This window comes from Monopterus albus, unplaced genomic scaffold (assembly GCF_001952655.1).
Source record: "Monopterus albus unplaced genomic scaffold, M_albus_1.0 scaffold48.1, whole genome shotgun sequence".
NCBI classification, from domain to species: domain Eukaryota; kingdom Metazoa; phylum Chordata; class Actinopteri; order Synbranchiformes; family Synbranchidae; genus Monopterus; species Monopterus albus.
The window spans coordinates 1,174,263-1,190,646 of NW_018127928.1; the positions used below are offsets into that span (position 1 = coordinate 1,174,263).

Genomic DNA, 16,384 nt, shown 5'->3' on the forward strand with positions numbered 1-16,384 from the left:
TGTTGGTGTAATTGTTGGCCGATGAGGAACAAAAACTGCAGTACAGGAATGATTAAATTAAAAGTTTAAAATCATTGTTATCATTATATAGTTTGCCAACAACTTTATTTTATACTGTAAAATGTCCTGCTTAATATGTAGCTTTTCTTTAAAATTTATAAAAAACAAACAAACAGTTCTTTAAAAACTTTGAATATTTGTAGGCTGTTTATGTTAAAATAATGAATGTTGGCTGAAATACTATCAGTTTTTTTACATTTTCAGATACAGTATCAATTCTGGCCCCTCTGTCGACAGGGAAAACTGAAACACATAATCAAGAAAATACAACCTTTTGTTAAAGACAGAAATTAAATCTTCAGATCACCTCCGATGTCAACAGTGTTTCCCGTACATCGACTTATTTGTGGCAGGCCACCGTAATGTCAACACTGACCACCACCTATTGATTTAAAACGGATTAAATTGTACTTCAATGCAGTGCCGTGTTTGCTCAGTCCCTCCAGTGGATAAAGTTAATGCTAATTCTCTTAACTCTGACGCTGAATGTTTGCCCACTTAGTCCAGGAGAATATTGAAAAACACATGTAGTTTAGTGTGATTAGTGATCCGGCTGATTCGTTTCAAATGGCTTCAACCAGTGCTGCTGATGCAGCAAGACAGGGTTAGGAAGTGGGAGATGTAAGAGAGCAACATGCTGCTGCTGTGGGAGAGCTAGTTCAGGAGGGACAGGCCATATGAACAGCACAAAAGCACAGAGATAGTGTACCATAGTATTACTATATATAAAAAAATAAATAGGTGACAGCAGTGTGGTGGGTAGAGCAGTTGTCTCACAGCCGGAAGGCTGAAGGTTTGAATGTCGGTGCCTGCAGTCCACATGTTGAAGTGTCCTTGGGCAAGACACTGAACCCCTCCGTTGCCCATGATAGCGGTGTGTATGCACGCTGGGGCCCTTGGCTCCACTAAAGATTTTGTTGTATGTGTCACAATGAGAATAAATAAAGCTTCTTCTTCTTCTCTTAAATAAATATCACCACAAGTAGAATCTAATTCTGTGGGAAACACTGCACCAAATGCTCTCAGAGCACTGTGGCCCTCCTGCCACTTACCCGGCCACTGATGCTGTCCGGCAGGCGGCCGACCCGACCTACTCTCTCCTCCATCTGCCATGCTGTTACAATGACGTTTCCTACCTGCTTGTTCTCTGCTGATCTGTACATTGAAACAAATGTATTAAATTTTTTCATATTAATGTATTACAGCAATTATTTTTATTAGCCATTCATTTGTTTACATTTGGATCAATTGTTTAGTATATGCAATGCCAATAAATTCCCTTCACAATTTCCCAGAGGTCATATCTTTAAATTTCAGGTTTTGGCCAAACAACAGTCATAAGAACCAAAAATATTCAATTTATAATGATACAAATCGGAAACAAATATCAAAAAAAAAAAAATCACATTTAAAAACTTGTTTAGTTAGAAAAATTATTAATCGATTAATCAACTAAGCGTTTCAGCTCCAGTACCAAGTGAACAAAATAATTTGCCAAGTGACTGTACATAATATAATTAAGTAACAGAAGGATGTCTATCACATCTCAGATTAAAAAAAGGTAAAACAAAAAAACCCACTAGTTAATCAGTCTATAAAAAAATGTGATTTCAATAAATTTCACTTTCAAAAGTATGTAGAATGTGTGTTACCTTAGTTCAAGCTGCAACCTGTGGTTCTTCTCCTGCAACAATTCCTTTACAGGAAAAAGTGCTGAGCCCAACATGTACATCTGCACAGGCAGAGAGACAGACAACTATTCACACACCCATCTGCATCTGTTCTTAACTGTTAAACAAAGTAAGTATGTCTGTCACTGCTCAGTTAAAGTTAGTTTTCCTAGCCACACAGGATTACAGGATACCAAACCTGTGTCCAACAAGGAATCAACATGTGAGTCAGGTGACTTTTGTTTTCAAGGCTTGGGTCACTTCTATGGGGGTTGGAATGTACCCACTTCAACGCACCAAACTTTCCCCCCTTATTTCAGAATGCAAAATATGCTCAGTGCTAAGACTTAAACCTTTGCAGGAACATGGAGCAGTACATTGTTTCCAGTGTAAATGCCATCTGTGTCAGTGCTCCACACCGTACCGTGCCCTGTGAACGATCCTTGACGTCAAAGACAGCCAGTTTGACCTGGGTCTGCTGATTGATGTAGGACTCCTGAAAGAAGGCGATGCTGCTGAGGAAGGTGGGGTTAGTGGTGCCCTGTGGACAGAGGCATTTAGACAGTGAATCAGCATCACTTCATAACATACTTAACAATCAACTTATGCAACATCTGTCTGACATCTGCCTCTGGAACTTTTTAACAAATAAGAATTATCATATTACTTTTAATTTGTTTTTATTTTGACATTATGAACATGGTTTAAAATGTTGAATTTAGAACTTAGTGGTGGGGCGGTTGTCCTCTAACCACATGGTCGGCAGTTTGGTTTCCGTTTTCCACATGTTGAAGTGTCCTTGGGCAAGACACTGAGCCACAAGTTCCTCCCGATGGCCAGAGCAGCACCTTGCAGTGACAGCTCTACCACTGGTGTGTGTGTGTGTTTGTGTGTGTGTGTGTGCGCACGTGCGTGCACGAGTGTGATGGCACCACAGTGGGCTGCCTCGGTTCTGTGCTGGAGACAAATTGTTTATGTGTGTAGCATACTTGGCCAATAAAAAGTGATTATCATTCATCACTAATTATCATTATTATTAACTGACTAACACAAAATGTCTTCAAGCAGAAGTGACAAACATTCACTTGTTCTATCTTAAAGGGATTTTCTGCTTTTCTTGGTCTTGCCAGTGAGTTAACTGCATATTTTCTGGGCTGATGGGACTAAACAGCACTATGAAATCTATACCTTAGGCTTTACTGCGACAGACAATATTTTCTGACATTTGTTAGACAGATTGCTTAATCTTGTTGCAGCCCTGCTTAGAATTACATGCTAAATGCACCAGAAAACCTGGTTATGGAAGCAATTGGTTGTTATTATGACAGATATTATGATACTTATGGATGGAAACTCAATTCAGTGCATAACAACAAACATTAAAGACAGTAAAATTAAGAATACATTATCCTTTGTCCCTGTGGAATCTTTAGTTTTTGTTTTTTTTAAATCTGTCAACACGTATCAAAAAAAGCACTGAAAATATTTATACTACTGTATTTTGCGCACCATAAGGTGCACCAGATTATAAGGTGCAGTCTCAATTACGGGGTCTATTTCTGTACTTAACCCATACATAAGGCGCACCGGATTATTAGGCGCATGGCCGATTTTTGAGAAAATTTAAGGCTTTTAGGTGCGCCTTATAGTGCGGAAAATAGGGTAAATATTTAGTATTCCTATAAAATGTTCAAACATATTTCATGACTCATGCTGCACATGTGGGCATATACACACTGTAAATGTATCAAGTTAAATTTCAAGTGACCATCTGACATCAAACTGCACTTAACTGTTATATTATGAACCACAGAAGCTCAGGGGTCAGTGGTGTGTGTTTAGACATTAGTCGCTAAACATTTTTCAAAAAAGTGTGTGGTTACAGTTTAATTTATTTATCCATATTTGCCCTCGTACTGATTAAATACATGAGTGAGGGAGATGTATATGAAGGCAAACGGTACTCTAGAGTCTCCACGCTCACCAAGTCACACCTCATTTTGAGCATTAATATCAAGCTTCTGAATGATTTCATCATATCGCTCTCAAAACTGGACTATTTTCACTTGGAAGTGAAGTGGAACATTATGGAAGTCTAAGGTGCTCCAGTTCACTGTGACTTTAAGAAAGAGGGTTGGTCTTGAGTGCAGTCTGACCTCTATGATTTCAGTCTGGGCGTGTTTGGTCCAGAAGGCCTGCGGTGGTGTCGTGCAGCTCACTGCTACAAAGCTGTTGGGTTTTCGATCCAAAGCAGGTGTCACTAGGTCTGTGCAGGCTGGAAGAGAAAACGTACATGCTTTTACAGTCAATATGTAAAGAGCCCATGCAATCATGTTACTGGAAACCCATCAAAAGGTTTTGGAAGAATCTGTCCTTTTACAAACTAAAAAGTCAATAGTATGATCCCTAAAACTGGAAACACAAAATACGTATCAGATTGGCTTATTTGTTGTAATTGATTGTAACCAGAAGATCATGGACAAAAAAAGCCAACTTCTTCCCTAAGGGCCATTAGTCAACATCCATACAGTACATTTACTGTAACTGGGGCTCAGTGCTTGAAACTATTTTGCAATCAATACTGTATGTAACAATGATATTAACAATTTCACCATACAGCTCGTTTTAAGAGATATTTTGAAGGACAGGATGCCCCTTGTGTAGGCCTATCCTAAAATAATATGCCTATTAACAGCTGCTGTAACTGAAAGGTCCTCTGTATTACTACTCCTGTCCAGGAAGCCCACGAAGACAGTCTTTGGTACTATGGTATATGTGGATTTAATACAGTAACCAAAAACTGTTTCATGTACATACAACAGAGGTTCACGAGTGCTGCTATAAGAGACCTGAGAATCTGTAAAACCTATCCATTAATTGTTTTCACTTTTTAAGCCATAAAAAAAACATGGGTAACATACACACTGTAATTTGCTACTCATGTTACACTACAATGATGATTATGTGGCAAACTGATACATTCATGACCAGTACATTATTGCTACTCCAGAGACAACATCAGCTAAAACCCAGAACAGTTCAAACTGTTGCTAATGTTTGTGTTACTCACCAACACTGAACTCCAGCACAGGCTCATCAGGGTCCTGACTATTTCCTGAAAAGCAATCAAAAAGTCCCCTAAACATGAGGCTTCATAAAAACAAAAGCACTGGAAGGAACTTCAGTATCAACTGTCTCTCAGTGGTGTATAATGACAGATGAAGAGCCACCCTCAGGCCTCGTTATGACGTTAGTGGCTCCCGCACAAGTTCATCATAGTGCAACAGAGTATGTATTAGTAGTTTTAGTTGTGCTGTAAGTGACAAACAATAATGGCTAGGCTTTTCCAGCAATTAAATTCATCTGAAATAATGTTTGATTTTCTTCGTGACATATTTGCTGTAAATTCTCACATAATGGTTTTATTTACCTCAGCTGCCAATAAAACCAGGCCTTTAGCTCTAATTCGTCCCATTTTGCAGTCGATACAAATTCAAAACTTCCCTCAGGTTGTTATCTTGATAAATTCAACATAGAAACCTCCACAACAGTGATTCATCAGCACAGCAAGAATCATGTCATGTTCTCTTTAGCTTTTCATCCAAAGAGGACTATGAATGAAACTCCATACTTCCTCCACAAAACAAGAGCTTTTAAAAGATAGGCTTTTAATGTGAAAAGTCACCAGGAAATGTTTGTTGAGGGTAACCGTTGCTGTACTGATGATTTAGTTGCTTTTGCTTGTCAGTAAACTTTTGTGAAAGTTTCTCTCACCTGCGAGGGCCAAGCCGATCATCTCGTCGGACAGCTCAAATGTGTTGGCCCGGTACACTGACCACGGCCTCTGAATCCGGGAGCCACGCTCTCTGACCCCCGCCATACCTGTTCGGGAAAAGAGGGCGACGGCAGGAGGCCTGAACACACACCCTCACACACACAGTCACACACTCCCATTAGATGTGCCCCTCTTTCTGCATAGATCCACAGCTGCTCCAGGAAGATGTTCACCACTCTGAATGGAAAGAGACAGGATAGCAGAGAAAAGAGATTAAAGAATGAATAACTTTATGCATGGGTGCTGCATTTTCAAAATGACAGGTTCCCAATAAGTAAATAAAACAACCTTCTTAGGTTAAAACATTTCCACAATCCCCTCACTGCAGTTAAATCAAGTCCAGATCTTCAGACCTTTCCCTGATAAAAGCCAATCTGAGCTGTCAATATCAGGCTGTTAAAAATGTACTAGATTGTACTGTAGCAATATAAAATATAAAATCAGTTCTGCAATGGCTCAGCATACTGTACATTATTACAAATTCCACATATCTGCTATGCGCTCTTACATAAAAAGAGAGAAAATCATCTTTTTGAAAAGGAGACTTGTTAAATGCGTACATTTCAATTCATGTTGCTGATGATCTAATGCACCATGGGAAACCTACAACAGTAGTGAGGAAAACAGAAGTAAGGAACAAGCTACAGAAAGTAAAAGTGAATATAATGATACAATACAAAGAGAGGCAAACTTGAAGCAGACATGAGAAAGACAGAAAGTAAAAAGCTGGCCACTTCTCACATTTCAAATTACAAACTGTTAAGTACCAGAAGCAAACTCACAATGTCATGATATCCAAAACTTGACTCCCATTTTCCAGCCACAGTTAAATGCATATTTTTTTTTACTATTTCCTGATTTTAGAGCTTAGATTATATTCTATTTAAACTGTTTTTGTTGCTAGAACAACCTAATTCCACTCAAAGCGATCAATGCTGTATCACTTTAGCTTCTCATGAGTATAGCCCTGGTCATATTTATATGAAAGAGACAGCAATTTTACTAGGCCGGACAACATTTCTGGAAGACTATGAACACGAACGAATGCCATTTGATGAAAGTAACGGCTGCAGCGGCACAAGATGAAATGTCACCATGGCTTACGCACAAAAAATGAACCAGAAAACCCTGTGAAGAAAGCCCATTTTAAGCTGTTGAGAAGACTGATGTCTTCTGATATGAACTATTTTCCACTTGCGATGTAAACAGAGTTGTAGTGGAAAAACAGAATCCTGACACATTTTCAGTGTGAACTGTTATGCTGCAGTTTGTTTGAATATTTGCCAAAAATTTGAGTTTGTATGAGGAGTTGTCCTACTTTAGCTGTGCATGTAGGATGTCTGGTATGTGTGTCTCGGTGGCACTCAAGCACTTTTGCTAGAGACTGAGGGATAGACAGCTGCTTTCAGTCTGAGACCATTCTTGCTGGTGATGGCTATCCTTCTGCTTGAAAGTGTATTAATAAAACCCAAGAAGACACCCTGTCTTTTTGTCTCCCTCCCCTGTTTTTAATTGTCATTCATGCCAAATGTGTGGACAAATAAATGATAATCCAGAAAAATGTTATATTGAGAGCAGGTATGAATCGACTGAGTCACTCAATATTTGTGCACTGTCTGACTTTACAAATCAGGCAGAAGATTTAGCTCTATAATAACTTAAAAAAAGAAATGTGAAGAGTGGGCAAGCATCCATTGCATTCACAGCAATCATTAATTAAGCCCTGACCTAAATGAATAATAAAATCCATCAGCATGAAGAAAGTGACTCAAAGAAAGCTTGACGGGTAGCTAGGGGAGCAGAGGATAAAGACTGGAAAGAGAGAACAACAAGGAATGAGTTCACATGCGACTGAGAGTCATCTGTCAGCCTCCTGAGTCTCTGAGCTTCTCAACATCAGCATGCATTCTGCTCTGTGAAAGCACGTGACTGTGTACACACATTCAACTGTATGGTCACAGCAGAGGAGTTGTGGTGCTTTTTAATAGCACTGCATTATACTGACAGAGTGCACCAGGTTTTAATAGGTGCAGCTAATACACTGCTTGCTTCAGTGTGTTTATTTGCATCTGTTATCCCACTTAAAATTTGCATTTCATGTGCCTTTTTATGCTCGCTAGAAGAGCAACTGTCACCATATGTTGCTAAGAAACGGTAGGCTTTGTATTTCTTCTCTTCCCCCTCATTTCCTTTGCTCTCCTCTTTCCTTCCATTTGTTTCTGTCCATCTGTCACGTCTTAAATATTTCTTCCCCTTCTGGATTTTGGGAGGTTTTCACCTGAGGTCTATAATCTGGCTCACCTACTGTTGTGCTCTCAAATCTACTAGTTTCTTTTTTCATCTTTTGTAATTTGTTTCCCTGAATCCTGTGGCTTGTGGACCAGCAACCCACAGTCGCTCCTTGACCCATTTGATTAAGCAGAAATTAGCCTAGCTGCAGCAAAGCAGTGAAACTAAGAGACAAATGAATGGTTCAAATGGAGAAGCTCTGTGGTCTAGTTAGACAATATAGAGAGAGCTCTGCAGTCTAGTGTGGTAGAATTGTGCTATATACCTGTAAAACAAAAGTGTTTCACTGATACAGTTTTAGGTCAAAGACAATTCACACATCAAAGTGGAGCTGCTGTGGAGAAACAATGGGAATTTGTGTTTTATCTCATGTGATTTTAAGTCTTGCATGATCTTTAACTTGTTCGCTAACTGAGGATGGTAAAATGACAGATGTAATTTAAAAAGTATTTCAACTATTAATAAATAATAAATGGCCATGCAATAGGCCCACAGAGTGATCTCATTTTAATTGTGGCTCTGAGTTAACAGTTAGTGGCCTACTTCCTGATAAATGGTCTGCCACCAATCTCCTGATATGCCCCACTTTGGCTGGCTCAGGCATGTGCCCTACATCTGTCATGCAGTTGTCTGGAACAGTTAGTTTGCATGTGTGTTCCAGTGATGTTTCAAGTCCAGAATCTTCCAAGACAGAATCCAAGGCGATGTACTTCTCTCCCAGTGCTGATTCTGATTCTCAAACTCAGTAGCTCTGAAACGTGTTACCTAATGTTACACAGCTCCTCTGTAGAGCTGCTAAAATGTTGCTGTTACTATTTTGTATTATTGAGTTGCTCTGCTTTATCAAGCTACAAATATAAGAATATATAGTTATCACCTAAGATGGTGAACATGCAGGAAAGTTTTACCTCCTCAATATCAACACTGTCACTGTGAGCATGTTAACATGGAGCCTGTTTCTAACATAAAACACCTAACTGACTAGTTGTAGTAAGAGCAAATGTAAAACTTCCCTAGCTAGACCGGTCTATCTTATCTTCATAAAACCATCATGCTAAAGTTATGTTATTTGTGCTGTACAAAGCATGAAACACAAGCCATGCATGTCAGCTGTCAACACACCACTGTGAAAATAGTAAATCTCTTGCTTTCAAATTACACATCAGCAAAAGTAAAGCTCCAAAGAAAATGACCTGACTTGATACATCTCTGGTCTTTGGTCCCAAACCTACAGTAGAAAGAAATTTCCAGGGTCGTGGCCAACTTGAGTCACATTTTCCATTCCCAAAGCCAAAAGAAAACATGTCTTAAGAGGGCTTAAGATGTGCACATACTTCCAGCTTTCCTTATCAAAAGTAGGTTCCTATACATAATCCATTTCCAGGTCCCATGCTTTTTATGGGTGTTAGCGTCTTGACTTTGACTATTTGTAATTAACGTTGTGAGTTTTCTGTCATACTTTTCAGTACCCAGAAGTGGTCACACATAAACAAGAGAAGACCAACAGTGGAGCTGCAGCCTATAAACATTACACATTTTTCTGCTCTCTCAGAAATGACAACCAATCCATTACACACTGCTTCACTTCCAATTCACCATGCATCCTGAAAAAGATAGCTCCACCTCACATTCAGTGCAAATCCCTTTGTGTATGACCTGCAACAGAAGACAGATTTAACACCTCAAATCAATTAAGTAATTCAGCAGGGAATTCACTCTCTTGCCAAAACACTCCAGTGATGCCAGGAAAATATCACGAGACCTAAGACAAGAACATAGAAGTCAAACTCCTCTTCAAATCTACATCGGAATAGAAACTTCACTGAGGGGAAAACGCTGCCATATAAGGGGATCTAAATTTAGCATGCACAGGCTGTCAGTGTGTGTGTAGGTTTGTGAGTCACATCAATTGGGACACACACACACGCACACGCACACACACACACACACACACACACACACACACACACACACACACAGTGTAAAGGCCACAGTAAATCCAAACCAGAGTTCCTGACACATAAATCCTCAATCCAGGATTCACAAAGTGGATTCTGGTTTATTAGGGGTATAAACAGGCCCAAAGATGCATTAACAACATATAAACTTGCATGTGATGTTTAAGCAGTTATGATAAGTTTTCCTCTAAAAACAATACCCATTGTCCAGGCTTCACCTTTCAGTGTATTTACATCTGTGCTCTTCTTTCAACAAGGGACCTAAATTACAGCCACCCTCAGACGGATAACTAAATTTCATTTAGGTGTTAATATTTGCTCATTTCTGCTTATCTTACACATTTATCTAAGAGCGACTAATGGTGTAAGAGTCATTTACCTGTTGCAGATGTCATGCTGTTTAATCTAATCCCACATGACAAGAAGCTAAACGTCCAGACGCTGACTTTTTATCTTTACACTATCATAGGCGACTTGATTCACGCTACTGAAACCAGTTTCTTGGTAACATGGCAGTAAGACAGTTAAGAAATCTGCTTACTGTAGAAATGTGACTGGAACCTGGTTACCTGTGTGGATGTAAAGTCACAGCAGGCTTCAAGTAATCATACTTTTTGTGGCTAACCCTAACCAAACCGTAGCCATAGTGGTGAGATCAGAAAACGCTCACAACAATGTTACCCTGTTGATATAGAGGCACCATATCAGAAAATGTTCATATGTGTTGATAAAGCAATCTCTCCATGAGGCCCATTAACTACTCAGGACCTGTATCACATGATGTCCAATTGTTTAAGTCAACAGGGACAACACTGAGCTGAGAAAAACACACATTTATCAACAACTCACTAACAATTTTGTAACTGCACCTGCTTAGAAAGATTGTGCCAAATTACTGAAAGCAGCAAAAAAGCCACTGAATCAGAATCAGCTTTATTGGCCAGGTGTGTTGGACACACGAGGAAAATTGTCTTTCAACATCAAAGTCAAATTTGAGCTGTTCTGGAAATGACCTTGTCAGGTCAGAGGCCTTGTTGGAAAGGCAGCAAAGATATCGGTCTAGAGACCAGTGTAGTATGAATAGAAGCAATGGAAAAATCTTGTTAGCCAACTTGTCACAACAACAGTGTCTACGTTGTGAAGGACACTGGAAGCAGTTACAACCTGGTTTAAGTTTTTAAACCTGTTTATGTTTGCCTCAAAGCTCCAAACAATAAAAGACAGATGGGGAGAAAGAGACACAAAGGAGGACAGTGAGAGTCCTGCTGACCATACATGGTGAAACCCCGTTCTACAGCTCCCCCTTTGCCAAGAGGTCTTTCACACGCTTAAGGCGTCACAGCATACGCTTTATGTGAAAATGTGTGAGTGCCTCTCATCACATCTCTTTCCTTAAATTTAGTTCCTCCCTGCTGCTTTTCAGACAATATTCATCATCAACTCCAAAACAACACAAACCAGCTTTTCAGACAATATTCATCATCAACTCCAAAACAACACAAACCAGAACAATTATAAATAAGCACATACTTTACTCATAAAATGTTTGTTCACCAACAGAATTACTAGTAAAGATGGAGCTAATGTAAGTTCTCAGTGCATCTCTACGACATCCGAAAGAAAGTCAGCCTACCAGGGGCGGCTATCTCTATGACATCTGCAGGTTTTATTTATGAGTAATACCTGTACAGTGCAAAAAAACACTAACTATAAATATAACAAACAAAAAACAGATGAGATTAGAATTGTTCTTTATGAATAATACTTGAATTGTGGCAATGAGGAGACCTAGCCTGGGGACTGATAGATGGTTTTTATTAAGCTATTATTAAAAAACTGGCCAACTTCAACTTACTGAACAGAATATTAATCCCATTAAAGAACTCTGTAGCAGCCACTAAGGGCGCTTCACGTTATTTATCTTCTGTAACCACAAAACATAATATTATTTTATTATGTCTTATCTACTCACAGTGTATTGAAAAGAGGAAGTAAGCTGCTTTGGCTTCAGGAGTAGTTTATCTTCCAAACAGGTAGTAGACATTCACAACCTGAAAAAGACATGAAATGGAAGGTTTTACATTTGAAATTGCAGCTCATATGTCTACCATTCCCTGTCTGTGCTCTGGGATCTGCATTAGAATAAAGCATGAATAATTTCCTTAGAAAGATGGAGCAGCTGTAGCCCTTTCACATGAATCACGAGTGTGTTCATGTTTATTTGTCCACATAATTTTATCTTTATCAAGACTAAAATGTTGACATGAGATGCATATTTTCATATCCTTGGACACGTTTTTATTGCACTGTACCAATAAAAACAAGCACAAAAGAGCAGTCATAAACACCTTGTGCCCCCATGCTGCTCGACTGAGCCAGTAGCAGGGGTTGTTCCCTGTCTGTGCTCTGGGATCTGCATTAGAATAAAGCATGAATAATTTCCTTAGAAAGATGGAGCAGCTGTAGCCCTTTCACATAAAGATGAGCATCGCCCACACCCTATTTAAAAAAACTAAACAAAAACAAAAGAAAATACAAGGCTATTAATGAGTTTACCTCCCTCACTATCAGTCATGTCGCTCTCACCACATCACCAGCTAGTTCTCAGTTTAGTTCTTAGTTTGAGTTCAAGTCTGACTCGAGACTCTGACGTCTTGGAAAAAAATGACTCAGTCTTCAAAGAAACAACAAAAAAAGATGACATGAGTCCTACAAATACCTTTCTGTGGCCGTTTAGCACTAAATCAGAGATGATGTAAGTATCTCCAACCTAGCTGAAAACCCATACATAAAGAGAAACTATAAACTTACAAAACAGAGCACAATTGATGCTAGTTATGATTTTTCTACAATGGCCATTCAGTATACAGTATGTACATTCTGAAATCTCTGTTGTCTAGTAGTTTTCATTGTACATAAGAGGTGGAGTCTGGTATTCCTGCACTGCATTTAGACACATGAGGAACTCACAGAAAACAAAGCAGCACATATTCAAACACAACTTTAAGTGACTGGCATCAGCCTGATTCTCTTCACACTGTGTCAGAGCGAATGCAAACCTTCATATAAAACATGTCTGCCGAAGCACACGGTGGCTTTTATTGTGAAGAAGACACATGAAACAATGTATTAGTCACCACTGTTAGCAAAATTTGCATATCCATCCAGTCAAAGATCCATCAGAAAATCATAAGCTGTAACAGGACTTCCAAAAACGTGTTTGTATGTTTTGTTCATATGCGCATACAAAGAAAAATAGCAGTAGTATTTGGTCCATATCCAAATCAATAAATCTCAAGCCGTCTAACATCCAGCATTCACAGACAAAGACAGCGTAATGTTTCAGTGTTTATAATGCACAGCCAAAAACCGTATCATCTGCACACATTACAAAATGATTTGGTTCAAAGTCCACCAGGGATGTTCAACAAACTTTCAAGAACAAAGAACAGCACAAAAGTCAAGAACAAAGCTCATTCTGTGTGTGTGTGTGTGCGTGTGTGTGTGTGAAATGTCCTCTTGCTCAGGATAACACTCTTCCTGTTGTTTGAGGAAGTGTCTAAAATGTCGGTCTGGCTGACTGCAAAGAGCAGAACAATAACCTGTGCTTACTCTGAGGTCCACATATTTGACATGTTTATAAGAAGTGTACATACATTTGTATGAAAAAAGGTAGGAGGAGCACCACCCACCTCCGTGGTCCTCCCTGCCCCCAAACGGCAAACAGGAAAAATCCTCTTGTTTAGATGGGTATCTAGTATAATGCTACACTGCCTTGATAATAGCAGCATATTTATCAATCTAATACACAGATTATATAGAAAATTTTGACATGGAAAACTTTGTTAAAAAAAAAAGCTATAAAAACAAAAATGACTAACACTGATGAGTGCAGTTTCCCCTGCAAAGAGTCCTCATTCATTACTGTCGGGGGATGTCCTGGCACCAAAATGAATGTATGAACTACAATAAAAGCATATGTGCAGGGTGCCATTGAAGCCACACCTGTGAGAGTCAGTCTGGGTTTATCAAAAGATCGTCTGTGGTCAAACATGACACAGGAGACAAATCAGTCTGAAGCGTTGGAAGAGAAGCGCTGAAAGAAGTGAGCTGGTAGGGTGAAGCCTCTCATTGACTGGCTCTTGGGAAAAACTGGAGGCACCAGCTCCCACAATATAAAGGGAGTTGTCACTGAAGTCTTGCTGACCAAGAACAGAAAGCTGAAGCCACTGGCTTTCTGTACACTGTGCTCATTTTGTTTCAGATGTATGGCAACGAAATACCTTCCAGAGGTCTGTGTCGCTATGTCTCTGTTGCTGGTTTGTGTGAGAGGCTAGTGACTGACCGTGTGCCTCATCTGTCAGAGGCACTGTATTTAACGTCACAGAACTGCCAGGCATGTGCAGGAAAAAAAACTAAAACAATATGTGTCACACAAACACATGCACATGTGATTCTGAAATAGGGCTGCAATTGCACTTGTTTTAATCTGTTGCTTATTTTCTTAAATAAACAAATCATTTGTCCATATAATGTTTGAAAATAAGAAAAATGGCCATCCAACAGTCCAAACCCCAAATATATTCAGTTACCATCATAGAACACTAAAGGAAATCAGAATCAGAATCATCTTTAATGGCCAAATACGTGTGAACAAACAAGGAATTAGTTAGAAACTATAAAATATATGCATTTGAGAAGACTAACTGTTACTATGATATCTTTCACACATACTGCTCTCTCAACATGTGGGAAACAGCACATATCATATACTGATCTCCACATTTCATTGAAAGAGAGAGAGAGGCAGCTGTAATCACCAAGTACAGTACGTTGTGCATACAAGGAATTTGTCTCCAGCCCTATTGGGTTCTGGGCAGGCCCTGCACACCCTTATTTATCTCAAATATGTCCTCCTTCTCTCTGATGAGCAGGAGGAGGCAGTATTTCTCAAAAGTGAAAGCCACTACAGAAGTCATTCACCTGCCTCTACGCTGTACTGACGCTGTAAACTGTTATAAGTCCCTTTACCTACTGGCAGCATTGCACAATAGCAGTGACGGTGTTAGTGAAATCACCCTGTATCTGTCTCGCATCGGTGTCATTTTGCAAATATCTGAAGCAGAAGTCCAACAAGGAATTTTAGGATTGATTAAAAGATAACCGAACCGCATCCAGCATGATGGTGCATTTTCTCCAAAGTGTTCAGCTCAGAAGTCATTTCCACAACATTAAACAACAGAGGCACTGTAAGAAAAAAAAGAAAAAAAAAAACCTGTGGTCGACAATGTCTGTATCACAGCACTGTTGTTACAGGATGATGATGGTGACAAATGCCAGCTAAAGATATGGCAGCCTGAGTTTACACACATACCCAAGGACGTCTGCTCCGCATGTTGTGCTGCCGACGGGTGTAAACAAACTAGCTGCAGACGCCGTCACAAGGCAGAGACTGCAGCCTGCCCTCGCTCTCTTCTTCCTCACCCCTTCTCTCCAGCAGCTCCCTGCTTCCCAAACATTCAAGCCAGTTAACCATTTCTTTGCCTGGTCTAAAGTGAAAACAGTATGCATCTAGTGGAAGAGATTATGTTTCTGTTACCTACACTCAAAAGGTGAAAAAGAGAATCATCTGAGTTTAACACACATAGCTGCCTCCAAAATAACCACACAGTTGAACCAACACTCCTATGAAAGAGAGTTTCAACAAAAACTAAACTTTATCATATTCATGAACAGAGGACTGCTGAATCAGACTGCATTACCTTTAGTTAGATTAACCTAATAAACTGGCCAGTGAGCATGGACTTAAATCAAGAACTACCTGATCAAAGACTGCATTTAATACCTGACATTTGATGCTACAAATTTTGGTCCATAGCACCACAATTAAAAGAAATATGGAGGTTCCAAGGCTGTGCTCATTTAAAATACATACTACAGGGTGAGCCACAGAAAAGTAGCCCGCCTCCAATACTATCTGATAGTAGGTATATAGGAGCCTGTATAGGTAGGGCTACTTTTCCGTGGCCCGCCCTGTAGATAAACAATATCCTCTAGCTACAGTATATAGACACATTTGCACTTAACTTGATAGTCCTAATGCATTAAAAAATGATCATGTCTCACCAAATGTAACACTGTAACATCTGTCTTGATGTCCAAAACTTAAAGATGTTCAATTAACTGTCATTTGACAGAGAAAAACATTATATTTGAAAAGCAGGATCCTGCAAATATGAACTGAAATGAACAATGAATTCATCAGCTAATCGACAGAGAAAAATCAAGTGGAATCAGAAAGCTGTTTCCTCGAACTAAACAAGCACAAAAGGTTTGGCTAAACTGATGGAAAACAAGTCAAAACAGTGGCTTTGTTTTTGCCACTGTCAACCATGGTGCAACTTGACCAGCATCAGAATAGAAAATCATCAACATTTGTTTACATGGCTGTAACAAAGATAAATTAATCCAAACAACTCTACAGATAAAGCTGTAAAACTGAACTGTAGCAGCACTGATAATATTTTTTTGCAGGACTAAAATACTTGAAGCAGCCAATATTTTTTGCAGTG

At 39.3% G+C, this 16,384-nt stretch overlaps 1 protein-coding gene across 1 annotated transcript in view; it reads right to left on the reverse strand.

Moving 5' to 3' along the window:
• The window catches only part of LOC109960502 (type I inositol 3,4-bisphosphate 4-phosphatase-like), a 38,144-nt gene that overhangs the window by 20,238 nt on the left and 1,522 nt on the right, over positions 1-16,384 (reverse strand). Inside the window, exons 2-8 of the mRNA XM_020600655.1 lie at positions 11,785-11,863; positions 5,505-5,742; positions 4,801-4,845; positions 3,887-4,005; positions 2,155-2,271; positions 1,713-1,792; positions 1,113-1,215 (exon numbers count right to left, since the gene is read on the reverse strand). Of these exons, the coding sequence (XP_020456311.1) occupies positions 1,113-1,215; positions 1,713-1,792; positions 2,155-2,271; positions 3,887-4,005; positions 4,801-4,845; positions 5,505-5,610 (570 nt within the window). The 5' untranslated portion in view covers positions 5,611-5,742; positions 11,785-11,863. The remainder of the gene's footprint in view (positions 1-1,112; positions 1,216-1,712; positions 1,793-2,154; positions 2,272-3,886; positions 4,006-4,800; positions 4,846-5,504; positions 5,743-11,784; positions 11,864-16,384) is intronic.